This window comes from Antechinus flavipes, chromosome 1 (genome assembly GCF_016432865.1).
Source record: "Antechinus flavipes isolate AdamAnt ecotype Samford, QLD, Australia chromosome 1, AdamAnt_v2, whole genome shotgun sequence".
NCBI lineage: Eukaryota > Metazoa > Chordata > Mammalia > Dasyuromorphia > Dasyuridae > Antechinus > Antechinus flavipes.
The window spans coordinates 155542136-155565365 of record NC_067398.1 but is presented as its reverse complement, the minus strand read 5'-3'; the positions used below and the strand labels follow the sequence as shown (position 1 = coordinate 155565365).

General features: G+C 33.1%; 1 protein-coding gene across 1 annotated transcript in view; it reads left to right on the top strand.

The window, feature by feature from the left end:
• The window catches only part of JMY (junction mediating and regulatory protein, p53 cofactor), a 72454-nt gene extending 49716 nt beyond the window's left edge, over positions 1-22738 (top strand). Inside the window, exons 5-9 of the mRNA XM_051971294.1 lie at positions 626-813; positions 7853-7939; positions 16028-16123; positions 17212-17815; positions 19531-22738. Coding sequence (XP_051827254.1) covers positions 626-813; positions 7853-7939; positions 16028-16123; positions 17212-17815; positions 19531-19838 — 1283 coding nt within the window. The 3' untranslated portion in view covers positions 19839-22738. The remainder of the gene's footprint in view (positions 1-625; positions 814-7852; positions 7940-16027; positions 16124-17211; positions 17816-19530) is intronic.
• The last annotated feature ends 492 nt before the right edge of the window (positions 22739-23230 follow it).

Genomic DNA, 23230 nt, shown 5'->3' with positions numbered 1-23230 from the left:
GAGTGTGGGATTATGAATTAAATAAAAATAAGAGTTGTGGAATTATATTTTATAAAATCTTAATAAGGGAATTCTTGCTTTTTTTTTTTTTTAATACTTGTTTTAACTTAAATTTAGGCCTGATTAAAACTAAAGAAAAACTAGCTTGATGACTTTAAGATTTATTTTCCCTCTTCCCCACTGATTAATAATGGGGGCAAGGCCTGATAGAATTAATTATGTAATTAATTGAATTAAAAGAGTCTTAAGTTATGGATTCTTACAGATTTTTAAAAAAAATATTTCTAAGTAAAGCCCACAAACTAACTAGGACTAATCACTAATAAAATATTACTATCTTGAGGCCTCATTATAATGGCTAATAAGGGCTCTGTTATAATTAGGACATTACATACACAGGTGAAGTGTGTTTCATAAATGATTGATCATCTTTACTCTTCAGAATCTTAACTTAGGTTAATTAATTTACTTAGCCACATATCTCTTCTCCACCCCCACTCCCACCCTCCGGCAGAGTAAACATAAAACTTCATCTAATTCATTGTCTAAGTGTCCATAGTTGTAGAATTAGTAAGGATCCGAATTAATGTGTTTTTTCCCCCTCTTTATTGAATTTTCATAATAGAAAAGAGAGATGAAGTAGTGTATTATGACACTTATGAAAGCATGGAGGCAATGCTTGAAAAGGAAGAGATGGCAGCATCTCTACATCTGCAGAGAGAAGAGCTACAGAAACTTCAGCAGAAAGCTCGGCAATTGGAAGCAAGACGTGGGCGAGTTTCAGCCAAGAAAGCCTACCTCAGAAATAAAAAGGTTTTTAAAATTTTCCTCAAATTTATAACATAATTTAAAATTCCTCTTGTAACCATTATTTTTTCCATAGCCACACACTGAAAGTTATACTAGATTTGTAAACAAATAATCTAAAAGATTGAATTCCTGAAGCTGTGATCTCTTTTTATTACCTAGCTTGATAGAATTAACAAATTTAGTTCTTTGTAGACTCTCCCCACTCCCAAATGGCAAAAAGAAAAATTAGAATGATTTCATATTTGCCAGCAGACTCAAACTTTAAATTTGAATCAGTTAAGTGGCATGCTTAACTGTCACAGACTAGTTTACAAACTAGTTTACTAGTTTAAGCATATTCTCCTGAACTCTTTTTCTTCTATCCAGATTTAGGTACTGGTTTTCTAACCCTGCCCCCTTTTTGTTCTGTCCCATTTCTATCAACCTTCATCCCTCCTCAAAGGATACTGATCTTAATTCCATAATCTGATTTGTGAGTTTACTTAACTTTTTTTTTTCCCAAATGCATGCAGATAGTTTTTACCATTCACCTTTGTAAAACCTTGTATTCCAACTTTTTTTCCCTCTCCTCTCCCCTTTTCCAAGGCAGTAAGCAATGTGATACAGATATTAAATGTCTGCAATTCTTCTAAAGATATTTCCACATTTGTCACATTGAGGAGAAAAAAAGCAACAAGAAAAAAATGAAAATACTACATTTTGATTCTTCATAGTTCTCTTTCTGAATGTGGATGTCATTTTCCATGACAAGTCTATTGGAATTGCCTTGAAGTCACTTCATTGTTGAGCCAAGTTAATCAGTCAATTGATCATCACATAATCACTTAACCTTTTTAAAGGAAGTGAATTTTAATTTTATTTTAATTTTAATTGACAGTGACAAATGCAAACATTTTAACATTTTCATAAGAATGATATAAATGGGAACATTTATATAACATGCTATTTATCTATTCTTAACCCTACTCCAAGAGATAACACTGTTGCCTTCTTTACTGTGTTTATAATATGTATATGTTGCTATTATTGTTTCTCTATTTTTTGTTTTTTTCTTTTGTGTTCTTTAGGTTCTTTTGTTCCTTATATCACTTCAATAACCTCTTCATGTTAGAAAATAAATTTTTATACACCTTTTATTTTTCTTTTTTCTTACATTATGATAAAAAATACTTGAATTGAAATACTTGTGTTGAAAATTGAACATTTTTATTTATTTTATAAAGGAAAGATCCCATTATAAAGGAAAAATTCATTTTGTGGAATTTGAAACGCCACAAGAAAAATGATCAAATATGAATGAAAACTAACAATGACACAAAATAGTATTCTCATTCTTTTACAAATTAGATAAGGCCTATATGTATATGAGCTTTGGTCTATCATATAGCCTTCCATTTGTAAAATGAAAGATTTGATTAGATGACCTCTAAGAGTCTTTTCCAACTCTTAAATACCATGATCCTATATAAAAAGAAATTTCCTTTTTGGCATCATATAAAAGGTAGTCATTAATCTATTGAACATTCCAGGCATGTTGCACAGTCACTATAAAAATGTGGTAGAGAAGGGAGGGTGAAATGTCATGTGTGACGAGCTGTTAGAAAACTAGCTTGACTGAAGATTAGAACTGTTAAAAGGGGATAGGAGTGGGTAATGTGAAAAAATTCTGAAAAAATAATCTGGGCTCAAGCTTTAAAGAGTTGATCCTAATAGTGATAAGAGACATTTTAATGGAATCAGATTTGCTTGAGGTAGATAGTTAGGAGTGGGCAAGACTGAGATAGGGAAACAAATTAGAAAGCTATTTGCAGTTCTGATGAGCAGCCTCACAGAGTTCTGACTTTAGGCATGTTGAATTTGAGGTGCCTGTAGGATATCTAACATACAGGAAGCAATTGGTAATATGTGACTAGAATCAGGAGAAATATGAACCAGTTCAACTCAGTATCTTCCTCTCTTGAAAATCCCTAGCTCCCTTATCAAATCACAGTATCACTTACTTCCAACCATGCTTCAACCTTGGAATTCTCTCACCATTCATCACTTTCAATCCTTCATACATCTGAACAAAGATGGAGAAAATCACACAACCATTCTTATTGAATTCACCACAGATTTCTACAATATTGCTATTAGGCAAAATCCTACTATACTTCCTTTATCCATTCATTATCTTACTCTCCACAATGGCTCTCCCAGACCTCTTCATTCCTCCTCAGCTTTCCATAGATTTCCTTCCTCACTCTCACCTGAAAATTTTGCCTCTTAATTTAATTTTCTTCATACTTAATAGTATTTTTTTTCTGATTACATGTAAAGATAATTTTTAACTTTCATTTTTGTGAGATATTGAGTTTCAAGTTTTTCTCCTTTTCTCTCCCCTGACCAATTCAATCTAATATAGGTTATATATATGTATAATAGTTTTAACATATTTCCATATTAGTCATGTTGTGGAAGAAAGAAAAGGGAAAAACCACAACAAAGAAAAAAATGTAATAGTAAGCTTTGCTCTTTATTCAGTCTCCATAGTTCTTTCTCTGCATGCAGGTAGCATTTTCCATCACAAATCTATTGGAATTGTCTTGGATCTTTGTAATTGTTGAGGAGAGCTAAGTCTGTCATGGTTAATCGTCACATAATTTAGTTGTTCCTGTGTCCAGTGTTCACCTGGTTTTAGCATCAGTTCATGTAACTCTTATAAGTTTTTTGAAATTTGCCTGCTCATCATTTCTTATAGAACAGAGTATTCCATTTCAGACATTCCCCCATTAATATTCATCCCTTCAATTTCCAATACCTTGCCACCACAAAATGAGCTGATACAAACATTTTTGTATATGTGGGTCCTTTTCACTTATTATCTCGTTGGGGTATTGATCTAGTAATGGCACTGCTGGATCAAAGGGTATACATAGTTTTATAGCCCTTTGTTCATGGTTCCAAATTGTTTTCCAGAGTGATTGCATTGGTTTGCACCACCATCAACAATGCATCAGTGTCCTAGTTTTCCCACATACCTTCAAACATTTAGCATTTTCTTTTCCTGTCATCTTAGCCACTCTGATAGGTGTGAAAGTGGTACCTAAAGTTGTTTTAATTTGGATTTCTCCAATCAATAGTGATTTAAAGCATTTAGAGTGGCTTTAGATGGTTTTAATTTTTTGTCTGAAATTTGCTTGTTCATATTCTGTGATCATTGATCAGTTGGAGAATGACTTGTATTCTTATAAATTTGAATCGATTCTCTATATATTTTAGAAATGGCCTTCTAGTTTTGCAGGAAGAAAAATTGAGACCATTTGTCTGCTACTATCTCCCCAATTCCTACCTTTGTGTCATCTTCCAAATAGGCCCCATGAGTCCTAACACAACCACCCTGGTACAGATTTTCATCACCTCATACCAGGACTACTATCGTAGCCTGCTGGGTAGTTTTGCCTGCCTGAAGTCTCTCTCCACTCCACTTTAGCCTCTGTTCAACCAAAATCAAAGTGATTTTTTTAAAACATAGGTCTAATTATGTTACCAACTACCCAATAAATTTCAATGGCTCCCTCCTTCAAGTATCATACACAATGCTTTGTCTGGCCTTTAATCAGCCCTCCATAACTTAGCTCACCCCCCTACCTTTTCAGTATTCTTACACTTTTTATTTCCTGTCATGTAGTCTTACAGTGACTTGCAGAAGAACAAGACCTTCCTCTATCTGTCTTGACTGTTCTCATGCCTGGAACGTTCTCCCTTCTCTGCTCTTAACTGTTGAACTTTCTGGCTTTCTTTTAAGTTCCAACTAAAATCCCATTTCATACAGGAAACTTTCCCTAATCTCTCTGTATTCTCTAGTGCCTTCCCTCTGGTAAATGTTTCCTTCTCCTTCCCCTGTTCATTTTACTTTGTATATATTTGTTAGCATATTGTCTACTCGTGCGCTCTTTGGGGGCAGAAACTGTCCTTTGTCTCCTTTTTTTTAATCCCCAATGCTTAGCATAATATCTGGCACATAGTAGGTGCTTAATAAATGTTGATTAATCAATCATCAGTTATCTGCAATTTAAGGCAGTCAGTTTTATTGATCGATTGGATAGTATATAGATTGAAGATCTAAAAGAGCCTTTCTTGATAACAAAAAAAAGCAGTTAAAATCAACCAACGAAGCATGCACAAATCGTAGCATATAAAACATTCTACACTAAATAATACAAGGGAAAAAAGCTGTTTTTTATTTATTGTAAAATATTATTTGATTTTAATGTTCTTTTTATTTTTGTTATTATAGTCTATGTATGTCTCCTTATGTTCCTCTTAATCCTTATTTCTTAAATCATAACAAGAAACGTTAGAATAATATTTTATTACATTCATAGACCATAGTTTTTTCATCCACAATCCAATTGAAGAGTTTCCACTTTGTTTTCATTTCTTTGTCACCACATATTTTGGTGTATATGGGTTCTTTCTTTTTTGTGTTTGACTTTGTCTTTGGTATATGACTAATAATGGAATCTTTATATCAAAAGAAATAGTTTAGTTATTTTTAAAAAGTGCAATTCTAAATTGCTTTTTAGAGATGATTGTATAACAGCTTCACTACTATGTGTAATTGTGCCTGACTTCCAACAGCTCATCCAACACTGACCTTTTTCTACCTCTGTTCATCTTTCCCAGTTTGTTGGGTGTGAGACAAAGCTTCAGATTAGTTTTAAATTACATTCTTTCATAGTGACTTGGAACATTCTTGTTTGCTTAAACATGGTTATCACTTATTTGTGGTCCTTCAGTGAATTGTGTAGGTACTATCGTATAGTGAAAGGGTGTCAAACTCAACTGGACACAGAACCCTGTGGGGCACACTTTTTTTTATCTTATTCAGTTGCACTCAGGAATTTTGTGGGTCCCAAGTTTGACACTTCTATAGGAAGAGAGTAAGAAGAGATAAAGATATAATTGCTGTAGTGGTTAGAGTGCTGTACCTGGATTTTGGAAGGTCTAAGTAAAAATTCTGTCTCAGGATTAGTAATCCTAACTGTCTGACCCTGGGCACATCTGTTTGCCTCAGTTTTCTCATAGGTAAAGTTGGTCTAATAACACTTGCTTCATAAGATTGTTGTGTGAATTGAATAAGATAAAACACATTAAATTCTTTGTAAATCCTAAAAATGCTGCATAAACTTTTTAAAAATTATTATTCCCCTTTGGACTATTTATTGGAGTGTTGCCTGCCTAGAAGTGACAGTTTTGAAAGCACTGAAGTCTCAATTTTTAAGATAAGCAAAATAGAATACTGAAACAGAGTATAAAATTTTACCAAAATTAAGTAGGCAAAAAGACATTAATAATAACTAAAGCTATATACCTACTCTTTCAATCCTACAAAATCTTTGAGAATTATCTACAAAAATATTAAGGGCATTCTTGACATATGAAATAGGAACATATGAACTATAGTAAAACGTATTCATTAGCAGACTATATCTTTATAACTACACAATTTTCTGAAAGGTGCTATAAACCTTTATGATCATATATTGTTAACTGTATCAGATAATTTTGAGATAAGTATGATATATACTATAAGGGAGATGTCTTATTGGAGGATTGTTTTGCTATATAAATATAAAGGTATTTGTTTATAGCACCTTCCCTTAATCTCTGCAGATGCCATGGAGTTTTCTGTTTTATCGAGAAGCCTGAGTTTGCTGAGAGGGCTACATAATTTTACAAGGGTGCTATAACTGTGTCACTTCTATCTATTAAATTCTAGTTTAGCTTTACTGTCAGTCTGTACTGATTATCAATATGAAACCAGGCATGAAGGTGTGTGTATGGATTTCTATATCCATGTGTATTGTAGAATTCAAAAAGTAGTCTGAGCATATAGCTTAATCTTAGTGCTTGTGCTTGTGCTGATTGCATCAAGTACTAAAATACTGCTGAGCCTCTTAAATGAGGTATAGTCCAGTAGCACCTATGTCTCCATAAAACAGAAAACCCCATTACTTTAGTGGCAGTACACTTCTGGCAATGTTAAATGGCAGCAAATCGGGAAATACCCTATTTTACAAAGAGACAACAAAGGAGCATTAGAGGAACTGTCTTGACATAGATATTAGTAGGGTGCTGTATATTACCAGTGATGGTGCACATTAAAGAAATGGCACAGTCACATTGAGGTTACTTCTAGCTCGAAATCTATAATCCCATCTATGGATTTAAAAAGGAAGTGGGCGAATGAAAAGGGCTGCCTCTGCTGCCCATGAAGTGTTAAATATCTCATATCTATCCTCTGTAGAGGATTCTTGAAAAGAAATGGAAAATAATCATAGGGTATGTGAGCTGAGTTGGGCAGAGTTTGCAGAGATTAAAGGAATACCCATATCAGTGAGATGACTGATACGCTAAATTATTCAAGAAGTTATGTGGCATTGTGTCACACAACCTCCCCTCCCCCAGGCCTTTGGGTGTGTATAAATAAAGAAAAGCTAGAAGGGTTGGTGATAACTTTGTAGTACTCATCCTTCAATTTTTCTTGGGTTCATTTACCAAATTTTCATAAAACATTATTACTTGTAGTAACAAACATTTACATGTAATTCTATAGAGGGTCGAAATGTATTTTCCTCCCATATAACCCTGTGATGAGATTCACAGTGCAACTATATCCTCATTTTAAGGATGAGGAAACGGATTTAGGAAGGACAGTAATTTGTCCATGTGGTTGGTAAATGGCATGACCTCAAAACTGGAGCTTTTAATTTCAAATCCATTGTTTTTTCTTCCATTTTCCTTTAGTTTTATGTGTATGTGTATTTATTAATATTAACCTAATTATGATAAAAATAATTCCTTCGTTTTGGTTTTTGAGTGGAGAAATTTCACATAAGCAATTCTTGAAATTGACCTAATAGGAATTTTATGTGCTCTTATCTGCCTAGACTGTGGTATGTGAATGGAATCAGAAGATTCATGATTAAAGTTAAATTCTACTATCAGTTGTTAAATTGGTTTGGTTTGTATTTATGCACATTTTTTCTTGTTACAGGAAATCTGTATTGCAAAGCACAGTGAAAAATTCCAGCAACGCCTTCGGAGTGAAGATGAATACAGGACACATCATTCAGTACAACTAGTGAGTTTGGGTACTTGGTGATTGACCTGTTTAATAGTTAAAGCTACATATTCAAATTAATTCAATTTCTTAGAAAACTAATTTTAGTAAACCATTTTACTTCTCTATTTTCCCTAACACACCTCTAATATTTTTCACACTTAACATATGTGTTTTGATAATTCTCTTTTGGAGCAGACCTATGATTTAATTAGTATAAGTAAAAGTAATAAGTAAATTCTCATTTTACAGATGCAGTGCAGAAATTGCTCTGACCTAATTAGTGTTTATGGATTACCTGGGATACTAAAGAGACCTGACTAAGGCCAGCTCTATCCACTACTTTATTGTCTCTGCTCTTGAAAATAAGAATCTTTATAAATACATAGCTTTTAATTAATATATAAAAGGCAGAAATACTATAGTTGAAAGGATAAATGATATAATTATTATATGAATAAATGTACCATTATAAAATATGTGTGCATATAATATATATTATTATTATTATCATCTGTTAAAATCATTCCAAAATAGCCACCACCCACAAATAAAACTTTTTCAGCTTTATGGGTCTGGGTGACTTGGATGAATACAAAGGAGACTAAAAAAGAGCTGTCCCATAGGTAAGATAAGAGTCAGGAAAAAGTAGTATCCTGAAAACCTAGAGCTAAGAGAGAGCCTCTAGGAGTGATGTCAAAGGCTGCAGAGAGGTCAAGAAGGATGAGGATAGAGAAAAGACAATTGGATTTGGCAACTAAGAGATGTTGAATGAATAAATTTGGAGACAGGAGTTTTGATGGAGAGGAAGTGTAGATGACTTCCAGGTGTTGAGCCATAAAGGAATAATCATAGGGATAGAAGGATCAAAAAAGGATATTTTTGAGGATGAGGAAATAAGGCTTGGTTTGTAGGCAGTGATTTGTCAGCCTACAGATGTGGAAAGAGTGAAAAGAAATGAGAGAGTATAGATGCTTGGGATGGGGTCAGAGAGAAGTTTTGCAGATAGAGGGGTTAGTTAGTCACCTTCTTTGTGAGAGAGGATTGAAGGAGGTCATAACAGAAGGAATGAGATGAAAAAGGAAGCTTTTGGGCTAGTGATCTCAGTTTTTTCTATAAAATAGGAGACAAGGCTACCAGCTGAGATAGTTGGGTTGGAATAGCCAAAAGAGGTTTGAGGAAGGATAACAAGGTTTGGAAGAGCTGCTCTGGAGAGTGGGATAACAAGTTGATAAAAGATGGATAGAGGAAAGGGGGAGTTTTCAGCAATTGGCCTTCAGTGTTTGCTGATAAAGAGGTAGATAGCTCTTTGGGGTTACTAAGGCAAATCCCTACACCCCTATATGTGGTCCTTGATCCCATGCCTCCTGACTTCTTCAGTACATTACCCCCACTATTATCCTCACTATCACTCTTAGTAGCCCTTACCTTCAATCTCCCTATCTGCTTGTCCCTTCCCTTATGACTACAATCCTTCTCTCCTTCGTCCATTAAAAAACCTTTACTTGATCTTACCAATCCTATTAATTAGTTGTCATCTCCCCTTCATGACTAAATTCTTTGAGCAGGAAACCCACAATTTGTGCTTCCACTTCTCTTTCAGTCTGCTCTAAACTCTCTGCAATCTGGTTTTAGACTCTTTCATTCAACTAAAATCAATTTCTAAAATTGTTAAGACTTAGGAATTTATAAGACTTTTCTTAGGAATTTTCTCAGTTCTTTTTCTCTTTTGTGGTAGACATCTATCTCTCCTTATACGCTATCCAGTATAGGGTTTTGCTATCAGTCTATCTCACTTCCCAAATCACCGAGTTCCAAAAGTTAGTTCTCTGTTACAGCATTAGATATAAAATTCTCCTGTCACTTAAAGCTCTCTATAATCTGACTTGTTTCTGTTTTGTCAGCTTTTTTAGTTTACTTTTTGATCAAGTAACAGGAACCTATTTGAAATTTCTCCTTTCTCCTCACTATTTTTCTGTCAGATCACCTTTAATCTATTCTCTATTTTCTATGTACCTAGCATTTAAATATCATCCCTTCCATTAGACTGTGCATTTAGAATATCCAATGCTTAGCACATATTTAAAGCTTAGTAAATGCTTGTTGGACTGACAGATTGTGAAAGAAAGATTTTATTCAAGGATACTGTAGATAAATGGTACATAAATGGGGACAGCAAAAACAAACTTCGCTTCACAATTTTGTCTGGGCCCAGGCCTGAATAAATAATGAGTATGGGAATATGAATTCTTAAATTTTAAAATTTTGGAATAGCTTTGGGAAACATATATGAAATTTATATAAATTGGTACTATGTTTTATTTTTTTTTTAAATTTCATTTGATGCCTTTCATGTTGTTGATATCTAAATATATCTTTCCCTTATCAAGTGTGCCTTTCCTTGTAGCAAAGATTTGACTTTGCTCTATCAGCCTTATCTAGCAGTATGAGAAACATTTCACACCCAATCCTTTCTCCAGGAAAAAGGGAGAGGTACCTTTTCTCAATTATTCTTTGGGCCAACATTCATTTTTGTTGTTCTTTTATTTACATTGTTAGTTATATTTTCCTAGTTCTGTATATTTTTTTTATCAGTTCATCTACATCTTATTCTCTGAATTCTTCATATTCATTGTTTCTTATGGTAATATTCACATTCACATACCAAAGTTTTTACAATCATTCTCATTTAATGGGCATATTATTTGTCATAATTATAGCTAATTTATAATTTTTCAGAAGCATTATAATACAAGATATCCAAATACTATATGAAATAATACCTTAATACATGATTAAGAAAGAAATCCCTTCATTATTTGTGTTTCCAAAAAGGACCTGTGGATCCATCCTTCCAATTACTTGTAATATCCTTTTCTCTTAGAGTTTAATTTGTAATTAGCATGCCTTGATTTTGATACACTACAGTTCTTTCAGCATTGTGTCTACTGGTTGATCACAGAACAAAGATCTTATATTTAGAACAACAATTAAGTTCATGTTTATATCTTGTATAGTAACTTTGTTAATCTTAGTTTGCTTAGATTCCCTTTTTGGCCTCTTCACCTTTGTCACTCTAGTATTAAAATGGTGCCACACAGAATTCATGGCAAATATGTATTGGTTTGTTTCATAAGTCACCATGACCAAAATTCTTTATGTTTCTACTGCTACAGATGAAAAATTCTTAATAAGTGGCAAGAAATATACTTTTCCAATAGCTTTAATAAAGATTCTTTATCTTTATTTTTACAAGATATTTTTATGAACCATACATGATTTAAGAAAACTACATTTGAAAACTCGTCACCTAGGAGTCACATTTAAGGTCCTTCACAAGTTACTTTTTACCAACTTTTCAGCCTTATGTCACCGTTTTCCTCTTCATTCATTGTATATTCCAGGCAAAATGAGTATGTTTTGTTTTCCAGTAATTATCTGTTCTCTCTTTTTACTTTTTTCATTTCTTCATGATTGGCATAGACATAATACCACATACCCATCACTGCATATTAAAATCCTATCTTGCTCAGTCCAGTTTTTGTACTGCCTTCTCCATGAACTCCAAGGTACCTAATTATCCCCTTCTTCCCTCCCAGGCAAGTAGTTAATAACCCCTTCCCTCCTTGAATCTTTTATGGTTTTTTTTTCTGCTTTTCACATAAATTTATTATTCTAGTCTCTTGTTCTATAAAGTACTAATCCTTCTTCCTGAATTTTGTATCTATTTCCTATTGTATTTCATTAGCCATCTACGTAAATTTTGAACATAAAGTAGATAGGGGTGTATTTTTTTTTAATGTACTAAATAATATTTACCATTTATTTGAATCACTCTTTTTAAAATCTCCCCATTAGGAGGGGGTGGAAGGAAGGAGGAGAAAATCTGAAACATAGGGTTATGCAAGAGTCAATGTCAAATTATCCGTTTTGAAAATAAAAAGCTTTTAAAAATTAAAAAAAATAATAAAACCCTCTGCTATAATATATTGTTATACATACTAATACAAATATGTTTAATATTGATATTATTCCATTATGTCTTTAAACATAATGTAATTTCCCTACCTGATGTTTTTATTATATCTTATGTTTGCTATTTCCTTTATTGGGTAGTATGACTATTGCTCTTCATTTTGTTTGTATTATCTGAGGTATAATATATGCCAAAGTTTTCATGTTTTTTCTTAATGAATTTTTATAATTGTGTTTCTAATATAAGTAAAATTGGGGGATTTTATTATCATTAAAATCAGTCTTTAAATGATTTTTAAAAATTAATAGATTGCAAAAGGGCATATTACATTTATTTCAGTTTCAGCTAAATTATTAGTTTATTGGTCATGAAAAATTAAAGTATTAGTGCTTTGATAATTTGATGCTTATTATCACACAAAAAAACATAAGGGAAGTTTAGGGTGATAGACACAGTGCCATGTTATATAAATGGATAATCTACTAGATAGAATTTAAGGTATGGTTTATTTTGTTATTATTGTTATTTTATTTATTTATATTGCTGAGGCAATTGGGGTTTAAGTGACTTGCCCAGAGTCGCACAGCTAGGAAGTATTAAGTATCTGAGTCAGATTTGAATTCAGGTCCCCCTGATTTCAGGGCTGGTGCTCTAAGACACTGCCCCACCTAGCTGCCCCTATGGTTTAGTTTTAATACATTGTGTTTTCATTTGTCCATAGCTTTACTCCTTTCCTGGTCCCCTTATATTTAGTACTTAGTTTTTAAAAAGCTAATTTCTATATCCTAGTCTCCTCTTAGATTTGAAGTAATTATTAAAGGCAAATGTAATTTTATTGTTTATAACTAATAGGTATGAAACTGGCTAAATGCACTCCAGAATTTAAAATTTTGCAAAAAGTGGCAGAAAAAGGTTTTGTTCTGTAATTCTTGCTTGGATAAAGCCATTAAGTAAGAATATAGTTGGGAGGATATATAGGGGGAGACCAATTAAAACACTGGGTCACTAATGTTGACCTTTCCTTTGTCTCTTATTTGCTCATTGAGATGATTTAAATTTGTTTATGCCAAACAGGAGAGAAGATTCAAAAATAGAGTTGTGAAATGCAAAGTGTCTTTAATGTATCATGTCAAAACTTGTGGTAGTTTTGTTTATTGGGCAATGAGAAAATTTAATGTACTGTACTGCCACATCAAATATGCGTATTCATATCAAGTGTCTATTTTTAAATGTTAGCATTTTGCTTTTTTTCCAATTACATGTAAAAACATTATAAACTTTTTTTTCAAGTTTTGACTTCTAAATGCTTACTCATTCTGTCTCTCTTCCCCTCCCCCACCTAATTAAGAAGACACAATTTGATATAGGTTATACATGTTTAACCATGAAAAATATTTCTTTGAGAGTCATATTGTGAAGGAAAACAAGGGGAAAAAAGTAAAGAAAACATACTTCATTCGATCTGTGTTCTGGTTCCATCAATTGTTTCTCTGGAGATATAAAACATTTTTCATCATACGTCCTTCAGAATTATCTTGGATTTTTGTGTTGCTTAGAATAGCTAAGTCATCCACAGTTGATCATCCTACAGTATTGCTGTTACTGTGTACATTGTCCTAGATCTGCTTATTTCACTTTGCATCAGTTCATCTAGGTTAGCAAAATGTTACTCCATCACAATCATATATAACTTGTTCAGCCATTTCCCAACTAATAGACATCTATCTCCTCAGTATATCTCCTGTTTTCAATTCTTTATCACCATTTAAAGAGCTGTTATCAATATTTTTATACATCTAGATCCTTTTCATTTTTGTTGATTTTTTTTTTTTTTATCTTTTTGGCATACAGATATAGTAGTGGTATTGCTTAGTCAGAAGTATGCTTGTTTTTATAGTCTTTTGGATATAGTTCTGAATTGCTCTCCATAATGAATGAGTCAATATACAACTTCAACAGAAGTGCATTAGTGTCTCAATTTCGCCATATCCCCTCCAACATTTGTAATTCCCCTTTTCTGTTCTATTAGACAATCTAATAAGTGTGGGGTGGTACCTTAGAGTTGTTCTGATTTGCATTTCTCTAATAGTAATGCTGTAAAGTATTTTTTCACATACTTATAAATAGCTTTGGTTATTTTATCTAAACACTGTTTATTCATATCCTTTTATTTGTCAATTGAAGAATGACAAATTTCAATTTTCTATATATTTGAGAAAGGAAGTTGTGTCTACTTTTTGAAGACAATGGGGTTGGGCTCGGATGATTAGGAACTTCTAAACAAACTTTAAAAATATGTGCCTTATTTATTGCCTACTATTGGTAATTATTTGGATATAAAATGGACTTTCACAGTGAGCTTGCAATATCATTGTGAAGGAAAGACATATATAAAATATAAATTAAAAATATAAACCATTAATATTTAAATTCAGCCAACATTAAGAGCTTTCTTGTGCAGAGGTACTAGTATGTTGGTAGGATTACAAAGAAAAAGCGGGGAGTAAGCATAAGTCTCTTGTTTCTTCCCGTAAAGGAGTTCTTTTTTGATCTACCTTTCACCTTGTACATCAGTTAATTCAAGATAAAGCAGAAGTGCTATGATAAAATTTTAAAAGGAGACAAAGATTAGAGAAAGCTATGAACTGAATGAGCTTTAAATTGGATTATATAAGGAGCGTATAAATGATTTCAGGGGAGATCCAGATCCATGCTTAGAGGGTCAAACAAATAGGCAGGATGAGAGAGGCTGGCAAGCAGATTTAGAACATGGGTAATGAAAAAGGGAGTAGTGTATGGCAAAGTTACTTAAAAACAAATTTTACAGAGAACTGATTATCAAGGTACATTATTTGGAGAATCACTGAAAATTTTTGAGCAAAGCAGAGAAAGTGTGATCAGAGCTGCATATTGGGGAGCTTAATGCCTACCTTGTCAGGAAAGGTGAATTGGAGAAGGAGAGACCAGCCATGAGGTTATGAGAGTATCCCAGGTAAAAGCCAGATGCATTGCCAAGGGAAAGAAAGGAGCAAATGTCAGGGGTGTTCTATCACTAGAATATATAGAACCAGGCAGCTGAACTGAAAGGAACCTTAAAGATTATCTAGTCTAGAGAGATCAGACACAATCTATAGTGCTTTTGAGTGCAGCCAGAACCAGATTAACATGTAATTGGAAAATAATTTAACAAAAATGTAAATCATACATAGTACTGTGTAGTTCACAGGGACATCCTTATATACAATTTAATTCCTGCCATTTTTATTTTGAGTTTGACATCACTGATGTTCCATCCTTTTCTTTATACAAAAGAGGACACCATCTCCCATAATATGGAAATGACTTACAGATATCTGAGAGCCAAGGCACAAACCTAAGCTTTTTGATTTCATATCCAATATCTGTTTTCCATTGCATCCTGTTTGGAGTCAAGCTACAGGGAGAGAGCTAGTGAGAGGAAAGCAAATGCCATCAGTAGAAAGAGAAATATTTGAAAGAGAGATGAAGTTGAAAGAAAAATGAGCTCTGTTTTAAAAAATATGTCCTCTAATTTGAATTCTCCTGTAAGGAAGATGGTGATCTAAAACTGTTACTAGGAGAGCAATCTTTCCAGCCTAATTACAGATTCATTCTGTAATCTGTATAGATTTACATATATAAAGCACGCATGTGTGTGTATGTAAAGCATAAAATTTTAAATGCTTAGGGGAAAAATTATCTAAAAATCATCCTTTTCAAAAAATTCTGGCACCAAACTTATTAGCAATGTAGTTGGCAGTATCATTTGCAGATATATTCAGTTTGGGTGAACATTGTTGAACTACCTGTGATAGTTAATCTGACGAAAACCACATATGGCAAGCTACTTTTTTTTAAAAATGGCATTTGAAATGACTTCCACTTAAACTGACAAGTTGGTAGTTTATTAAAAGGTTTTTTGTTTTTTGTTGTTGTTTGTTTGTTTTTTTCATTACTTAAAAGGGGCACTTGGCTTGGTAGAATATATTTGCTCAAAGTGCTTAGTAATCATTTTGTGTGCAATCCTGTCTGATAGAATTTTTCCTTTGGTTTTGCTGTTAATGATAAATTTGACTAAGTATGTATTATAATTGATGTTTTATGTTCTTTACTAGAAGAGAGAAAAGTTACAAGATGAAGAAGAAAGAAAAAGTACCTGGGTTAGCCAAGAAAGACAAAAGACACTAGATAGGCTTCGCACATTTAAGCAGGTAATATAAAAACCATTCATTTACAGTTCCTTAGAAGAATGCAAAGCACTTTGTATATATACTCCTTGGATTTCTTTTTACATGATTCAGAGTTAATATTTGTCTTATTGTTACAGCTAATTCTTTAATCCTCTTGTTTCCCACGTTCTACTTCTACCCTTTCAAACAAGTCCAGCAGGAGTCAAATAAATGACCTGGCTACTCTGATAAGCCTCAGTTCCTTGAGGACCTTTTAGATATGGAAGTTACTTACATTCCAATGCAAGATTTTGCTAGTTGATTTTGGTACTCACCAATGGGTTAGGGTCCCAGGGACATTAATTTTGTGCATCTTTTTTAGCCATACTAAAAGATGGCTATGGCATAATCTATTAAGATAATTAAAAACCATATCACTTAGTTATCAGTTTAAATGACCCTTTGAGGACTGCATAAGAGATACATGCAAGTAGTTGGGTGAATAGAACCTCTTAATGATTTCCTAGACTTAGAGTGGTTTGTACTCTATAACAAATAAGGTATATAAAAAGATTCCACTATAATCTGTCCTGTGAAATTACAAAATAGTAACCTACTTGTAGAGCAAGGATCCTGCAAACTATAATGTAATTAGAATTTTTTAATTCCAAACACACTTTTCTTTTAAAAAACAAAAACAGAAAAAAACCATACTATTCCATTTTAAAGTTATTGTCATATAAAGAATATGTTAATGAAGCTAAAAAAATAATCAGCTGCTCTCTGTTAGCTAATATAAGTGAGTATTTTTCTTCAGTTTTTTGCTCTTCATATTTTCATGTTTTTATTTGATCTTAAATGGGTAATTATTTTAAATGAAAATTGATGTAAACAAACTCAAATAACCAAAACCTCACTGTGATTTGTGGTTAGATAACAACTGAAGGAATTTATAGTGGTAAACACATTAGTAACACATATCAGATTCTGATTGCCTCAAGAACAACAAACAACAAAGAACTGCCTTCATTTTGCAGGAAAAGAGTATAATATCAATTTTAAATCACCATAAAATTTATCTGCAAGCAATTTTTCTCTTACATTTAACAAGTTTAATTGTTTTACTTTAGCGGTACCCTGGACAAGTCATACTCAAGTCAACACGACTTCGACTGGCTCATGCAAGGAGAAAAAGTGTTGCTAGCCCTGTAAGTGTAGATCAGCCTCAGTCCCTACCAGTAACTCTAAGGACAGAAGAGAAAACTGAAGAGGAAGGAACTGAACAAGGAAAAGAGGTGCTTCAATCTTTACAAACCAAGGAACCCCAGAGACTAGCACAACTTGAAGAGCCTTCATTAGCACAACTTGAAGCCACTTCATTACCTCCTAGTGGTGTTACCTCTGAACTGCCTCTCGTTGCGCCTCTTCCACTTCTTACTGATAATGACCTGACACCAGGTACTGTTACTGTTGTCCCACTCCCACCACCTCTTCCTCCAACTCCTCCACCGCCCCCACCGCCCCCACCACCCCCACCACCGCCACCTCCTCTACCTACTACTAAGGATGGTCCCACAGAGTCCCTGGAGAAAGATCATTCTAAAGTGGAAGGTGAAGAAAAAAGAATCCCAAAGTCTGCCAGTGCCCCTTCAGCACATTTCTTTGACAGCAATCAGCTGGTCAGTGCCAGGAAGAAGCTTAAAAAAACTGCTGAAGGTTTGCAACGGAGAAGAGGTAATTTTTAACAAAATTATAGTTAAACTTTTATTTCAAGTGAATTATGCATATGTTTACACTTTTACTTCATAGCTCCTCATAAAACTTTTTTAAAATTTACTCAAATTTCATGAAAATTAGGAATTGCTTACTGTCATTAACAGTTCTCTGTTTTTCTCCTCTTACTTTTCATGAAAGGGATTAGTGATTCTTGAGCAATTTGAGAATGGAAAATAGTTATTTTAGTAAAACAAAGATACAGAGTCTGAGCATGATCACCAGAGGAAGAAATCTTACTTAGGATAAGTTTGGTAAGAACTGATAATAGGAATAGTAACCAGAGAAAATAATGGATTTTTATGAATCAGAGTTGAAATATCTTTAATCAACCAGTAGCAAGTTTTTTGAAATGTTTACAGTGTATTAACTACCATGGGACAGATAACAAAAATATAAGAAGCTTACACCATTTGAGAAGATGCAATAAGAAATCTAAATTAGAATTGAATGTGTAAATTATCTGACTTAAAGAATATCGGTCACTAAGCTGAACAAAAAGTAATTATTTTTTATTCATTTTGTAATCAAGTCAAATATAGTTAAAGGGATATTTCAGGCTTAGAAAGCAGCTTGACACTCCTTTATTCATCTCGCTTTTCCTTTCATTAGATCACATATGGACTTGATAGCTAGCTTCCATGAGACCATTGTCCCCAGCATTTACATTTTCAGGGTCCAATCATTTTCCCTTTAGATTTCCCTTGTCCATAGTTTGCAAAATATGGCTAGAATGCCAACTGCACTCAAGGGAAAAATTGAGAGGGACATTTTAAAAACAGCTCTAATCAGATTAACCTTTAGCTGCAATAAGTCTATACTTTAAAGAGTGATCCTTTTTCTGAGTCATCAGTCCTTTGTTAAAAGGAAAGAGAATGGGGCAGCTAGTTGGTATAGTAGAGCACCAACCTTGAAGTCCTGAGTTCAAATCTGGCCTCAGACACTTAACACTTTCTAATTGTGTGACCATGGGCAAGTCACTTAACCCCAATTGCCTCAGCAAATAAACAAACAAACAACAAATAAATAAAAGGAGAGAGAATTTGGTTCTTTATAACTGAAGGGCTCAATCTATAGGTAGCAATTGTGTTTTAAACCAGTTAGGGACAAAAATGACAACCTTTTTTTAGGCAGTTAAAAAAAGAAGTCATTATCAGTGGTATAATGGAAAGGACATTGTCCTTAAAAACACAAGACTTGCATTTTATTCCTAGGTCTCACACGAACTCTTACTTGGGCAAGTCATTAAACTTCTCTCAATTTCAGTTTTCTAGATACTATTTGTACTATCCATCATAGCTTAAAGCTTTCTTGAGAAAAAGGTTTTTGTAAACTTCAAAGAGCCTTTTAAGAAAGTGAACCTTTGTCTTAGGAATGTGTTGGACACCATTAGGGCATAATCACATTTTATGTCACTAAAGACAATAGTTCCCTATTTACTTAACAATGCACAAACTAAGTAGAATTAGTATTTTTCTTATGCAAGTTATTTCAGTAAAAATGGTGTGAATAAACTAAATGGTCATGCTATTTTTGCTCTTATTAAATTATTATTGTTTTCATTATTTTATCAGATTATTCATTCTTATTCTTTAGAATAATTACTATTGTTTTAGTGATTACAAAGTTTAACTATAAAAATTCTTATTATCTGTTTTTGTTTTTGTTTATTGAAGTGAGTTCACCAATGGATGAAGTACTGGCTTCTTTGAAACGTGGTAGTTTTCATCTGAAAAAGGTTGAACAACGAACTCTGCCTCCTTTTCCTGATGAAGATGATAGTAATAACATCTTGGCACAGATAAGGAAAGGGGTGAAACTGAAGAAGGTACAGAAGGAAGTTTTGAGAGAATCCTTCACACTTTTGCCTGATACAGACCCACTAACACGTAGCATTCATGAAGCACTTCGAAGAATTAAAGAAGCATCACCAGAATCTGAAGATGAAGAAGAGAGTTTGCCTTGCACAGATTGGGAAAACTAACATGTAAATGGTCCTATCTTTGTCAAAAAGCATTTTTAATTTTTTTTTTTTCTATTTGGGGGCAGAAGTTAAGAAAAAGTTGGGTTATCATTTGGTTTATTCATATTGTTTACCACATGCTCACTACATTGTGTCATTAATAATAAACTTTTTACATTTATGCATTCAGTTGATCAGAGAAATAAGTTTGAGATAGTTAAGCACCTCTTTCTCACAGAGGTTGAATGATCCCTACAGTACTACTATCACCTTAATAATATCCCTTATAAAAGTGAAACAGACTTTTACGACACATTATAAGTGTGAACATGTTTTATTTTGCATTTTTTTTCCTTTGTTTTTTAGTGTTTCTGACTTGAAGAAATTGACAGTTACTCAGGCTAAACAATTTCAAATCACAGGAAAATAATTAGGATTTCCTGATTTGCACTGAACTTTTAATATTACCTTCCAAAGGAATTGCTTTTCCAATAGTATATCTTTGCTAGATCATGGAAATAAAATGCCAATAATAGATGCTTCTATATTTTTCACACAGATTTGCAGGCACTGTAGTAAATTACTTAATTATTACCCATAGAAAACATGTTAAGAAATTCATCTAGTTCTCTTTGTGTGTTGGTGGTTAGGGAAGTGAAGAAAAGTAGGCCATACTTTATTATGAGTGAACTATAAATTATACCAAACAATGCCTAAAATTAAGGGAGTTATTTAGCCCCATGTGTTTTAGCTGGCCTTATTAACATGGTTTTTTTTACATTGAAATAGGAATATTTTTTTAGTTTAGCCTCTTCTTATTCTTAAATTTAATAGATGGTATGCCTTTGTCTTTATTTAGAACTTTCATTAGAACTGTTGACCAGAAGAGGGCCAAGCACAGAGCCTTCTAGGCCACCCCAGTAGAGACACTCCCAAGTCCTAAGTGGATCCATAATAACAGTGAAGATGCAACACATTTAGTTCTCTAATCATTTCAATGAGGAAAGCTAAAAGCATCTTCCTCATTTTCCATGATTACCAGTAGCATCTTAGCAAAATAAGTTCTTTAAGTATCCTAATTATAATTGGTTTGTACTATTATCAAGTGATTTGAATTAATTTAGAAAAATTGAATATTCTTAACATTTAGGGTTGGAATTCTATATTATCTTGGGCTCATCATTTCACAGATTGAGAATGAGAAAGGTTTGGAGACTAAAAGGGTTAAATCTCTCATTTTATGGATGAGGACATTGAAATTTTGAGAAGTTAAGCTTTCATATGTAATTATTAAAATCATAAGATATAAATCCCAGTACTCTTAAAATCCAGTGCCCTTTCACATATTATACATCCTTGTTCTTTGAAACATTTTTATATTAACATCTTCAAAAATTCATTTTTTATTGCAAAGAAAACAGAAGTTAGCTATCTTCATTTTGTTTCTTCTGTATGTTATCCTATTCATCCCCAAGGCTATCCATTCTCCCTCATCATTTCTGGGCTTTAATTTTCCTGATACTGTTCTCATAGGATTTTGACACTTTTCCATTTGTCTTTGCTTTTTACAAAGAGCTCTTTAGGTCGTTTTTTTTTTCCCCCAGATTTCCTTTTCTTTGTCATTAGAAGTATTTGTGATTTTGTCTTTAGAATTAAATCCTTATGAACTTCTGTGTCTCTGTTAAATGAACTTGCCTTTCTAATCTCAGACCATGGTATCAACATTTTTATCAGCATTCCATATCCTGTGATGAGAAGGAAAGACTGATAAAGCCATATAGAATGGGTCTTTGTTTTTGGAAACTCTTCAGATAACATGATGTCTTCCAACTATCTGGTTGATGGCTTTCCCTTTTAACTCCAGAATAGTTTTACTATTGTATCCTTTACTTCCCCTAAAAATGAAATTTTTGGCAAGGCAAGTCAGGAAATTGTTTTTCTTTTTAGTAGAAAGAGATGTTTAAGAACTCTTCAGATAGTTGTATTAACTGATCATAACTATATTCTTGGCCTCTCTGCCAGCTTTGTCATTTTTAAGTAATTTTAGTCAATTGTATCCTTAATTTTGAGTGAGTATATAAAGATTCTTATTTGAGCCTCTCAAGAAACATATCTCTGTATTTTAAAAAAGGGCTAAGAAGTTCAGTTACATGCTCATGGTCACATAACGGTGCTGCAAGGTGGGTCTTGTGATTTCATGTTTCACTGACCATATTACTTCTCAGGCAGCTGATGATTTGTTAATAAGGAAAATAGTGCCCCTAGGACAAGGAAGTATAGGTCTAAATGCCTAAAGTAATTTAGATGATTAAATTCTTATTTGTTGAATGGTATTTGAAAGAATAATGAAGCCATATAGCCTGGGTCTTTGTTTTTAGAGATTGAATTTCAAAGTAATATTTTTTAGACAATTCTATATATGTAAATAGATATCACATACGTAGAAACTTATAAAAGGTGATTGATTTAATTTAATTTCTCCCTGAAAAAAAAAAATCTGTTTTGTGTTGGCTGTGTGCAACATATTATTCTAGGCTCTTTAAGGTAAACAAATGAATGAATAGGTCCCTTTCCTCAAAGACCTTACAATCTAAGATAGTGCTAAGACATGCAAAAAATAACTTAATGTAAATTATCATCTTAAGAGAAATGTAACTTGCTGTACCATTAGGAGACTTAGCTTATTAAATAGCCAAAGTCAAATCATAGACCTTAAACCATTATTACATATAGAACATTGGACCTGTCCTTAAAGCCAGAGTTATGAAATACTTCCAGTATACTTCTATGGGTAAACTTAATACAGTGTACATATTTTTGTCATATGCACCGTTTATAATTGCATATTTTAGTTGTTCCTGTCAAGCAGAACACTGACTATATGTGGGAAGAAATTAAAATTTATTTAAATGTGTCAATAAGGTTTTTAAAATGTTTATCATGTGTTTTCATTTGTTTTTATAAAATGTATCTTTCACTACCTGTCCACAAGGAGGCAGGATGATACAGTGGAAAGAGCACTGGACTTGGAGTCAGAGAAGCGGGTTTAAATCTTTACTGTTAAAATTCATGCCTTCTTGGTCAAGTCATTAACCTGCAGTTTCTTCATCTATAAAATGGGACTGTGGCTTAAGATGAATCTTTACCAAGGTCCGACCCTATTCTAAATCTCAGATCTTTGTGGTCTCCAGTTATGCCCTACAGAGAAGTGATTGTGAATGAGGCTTCAGTCAGACACACATAAAAGCTCTATTCCATACTTCAAAAGCAAGTTTTAATTCTATAACAATAGTTTTTGGAAATAATTTCTTTGCCAGATCAGTTTAGTACACTGTCCCCATCTAATAGTAAATGCAACATTTCTGCAGTTAAAACATTACCTCTAACAGATTATCTTTTTTAACATGATTTTG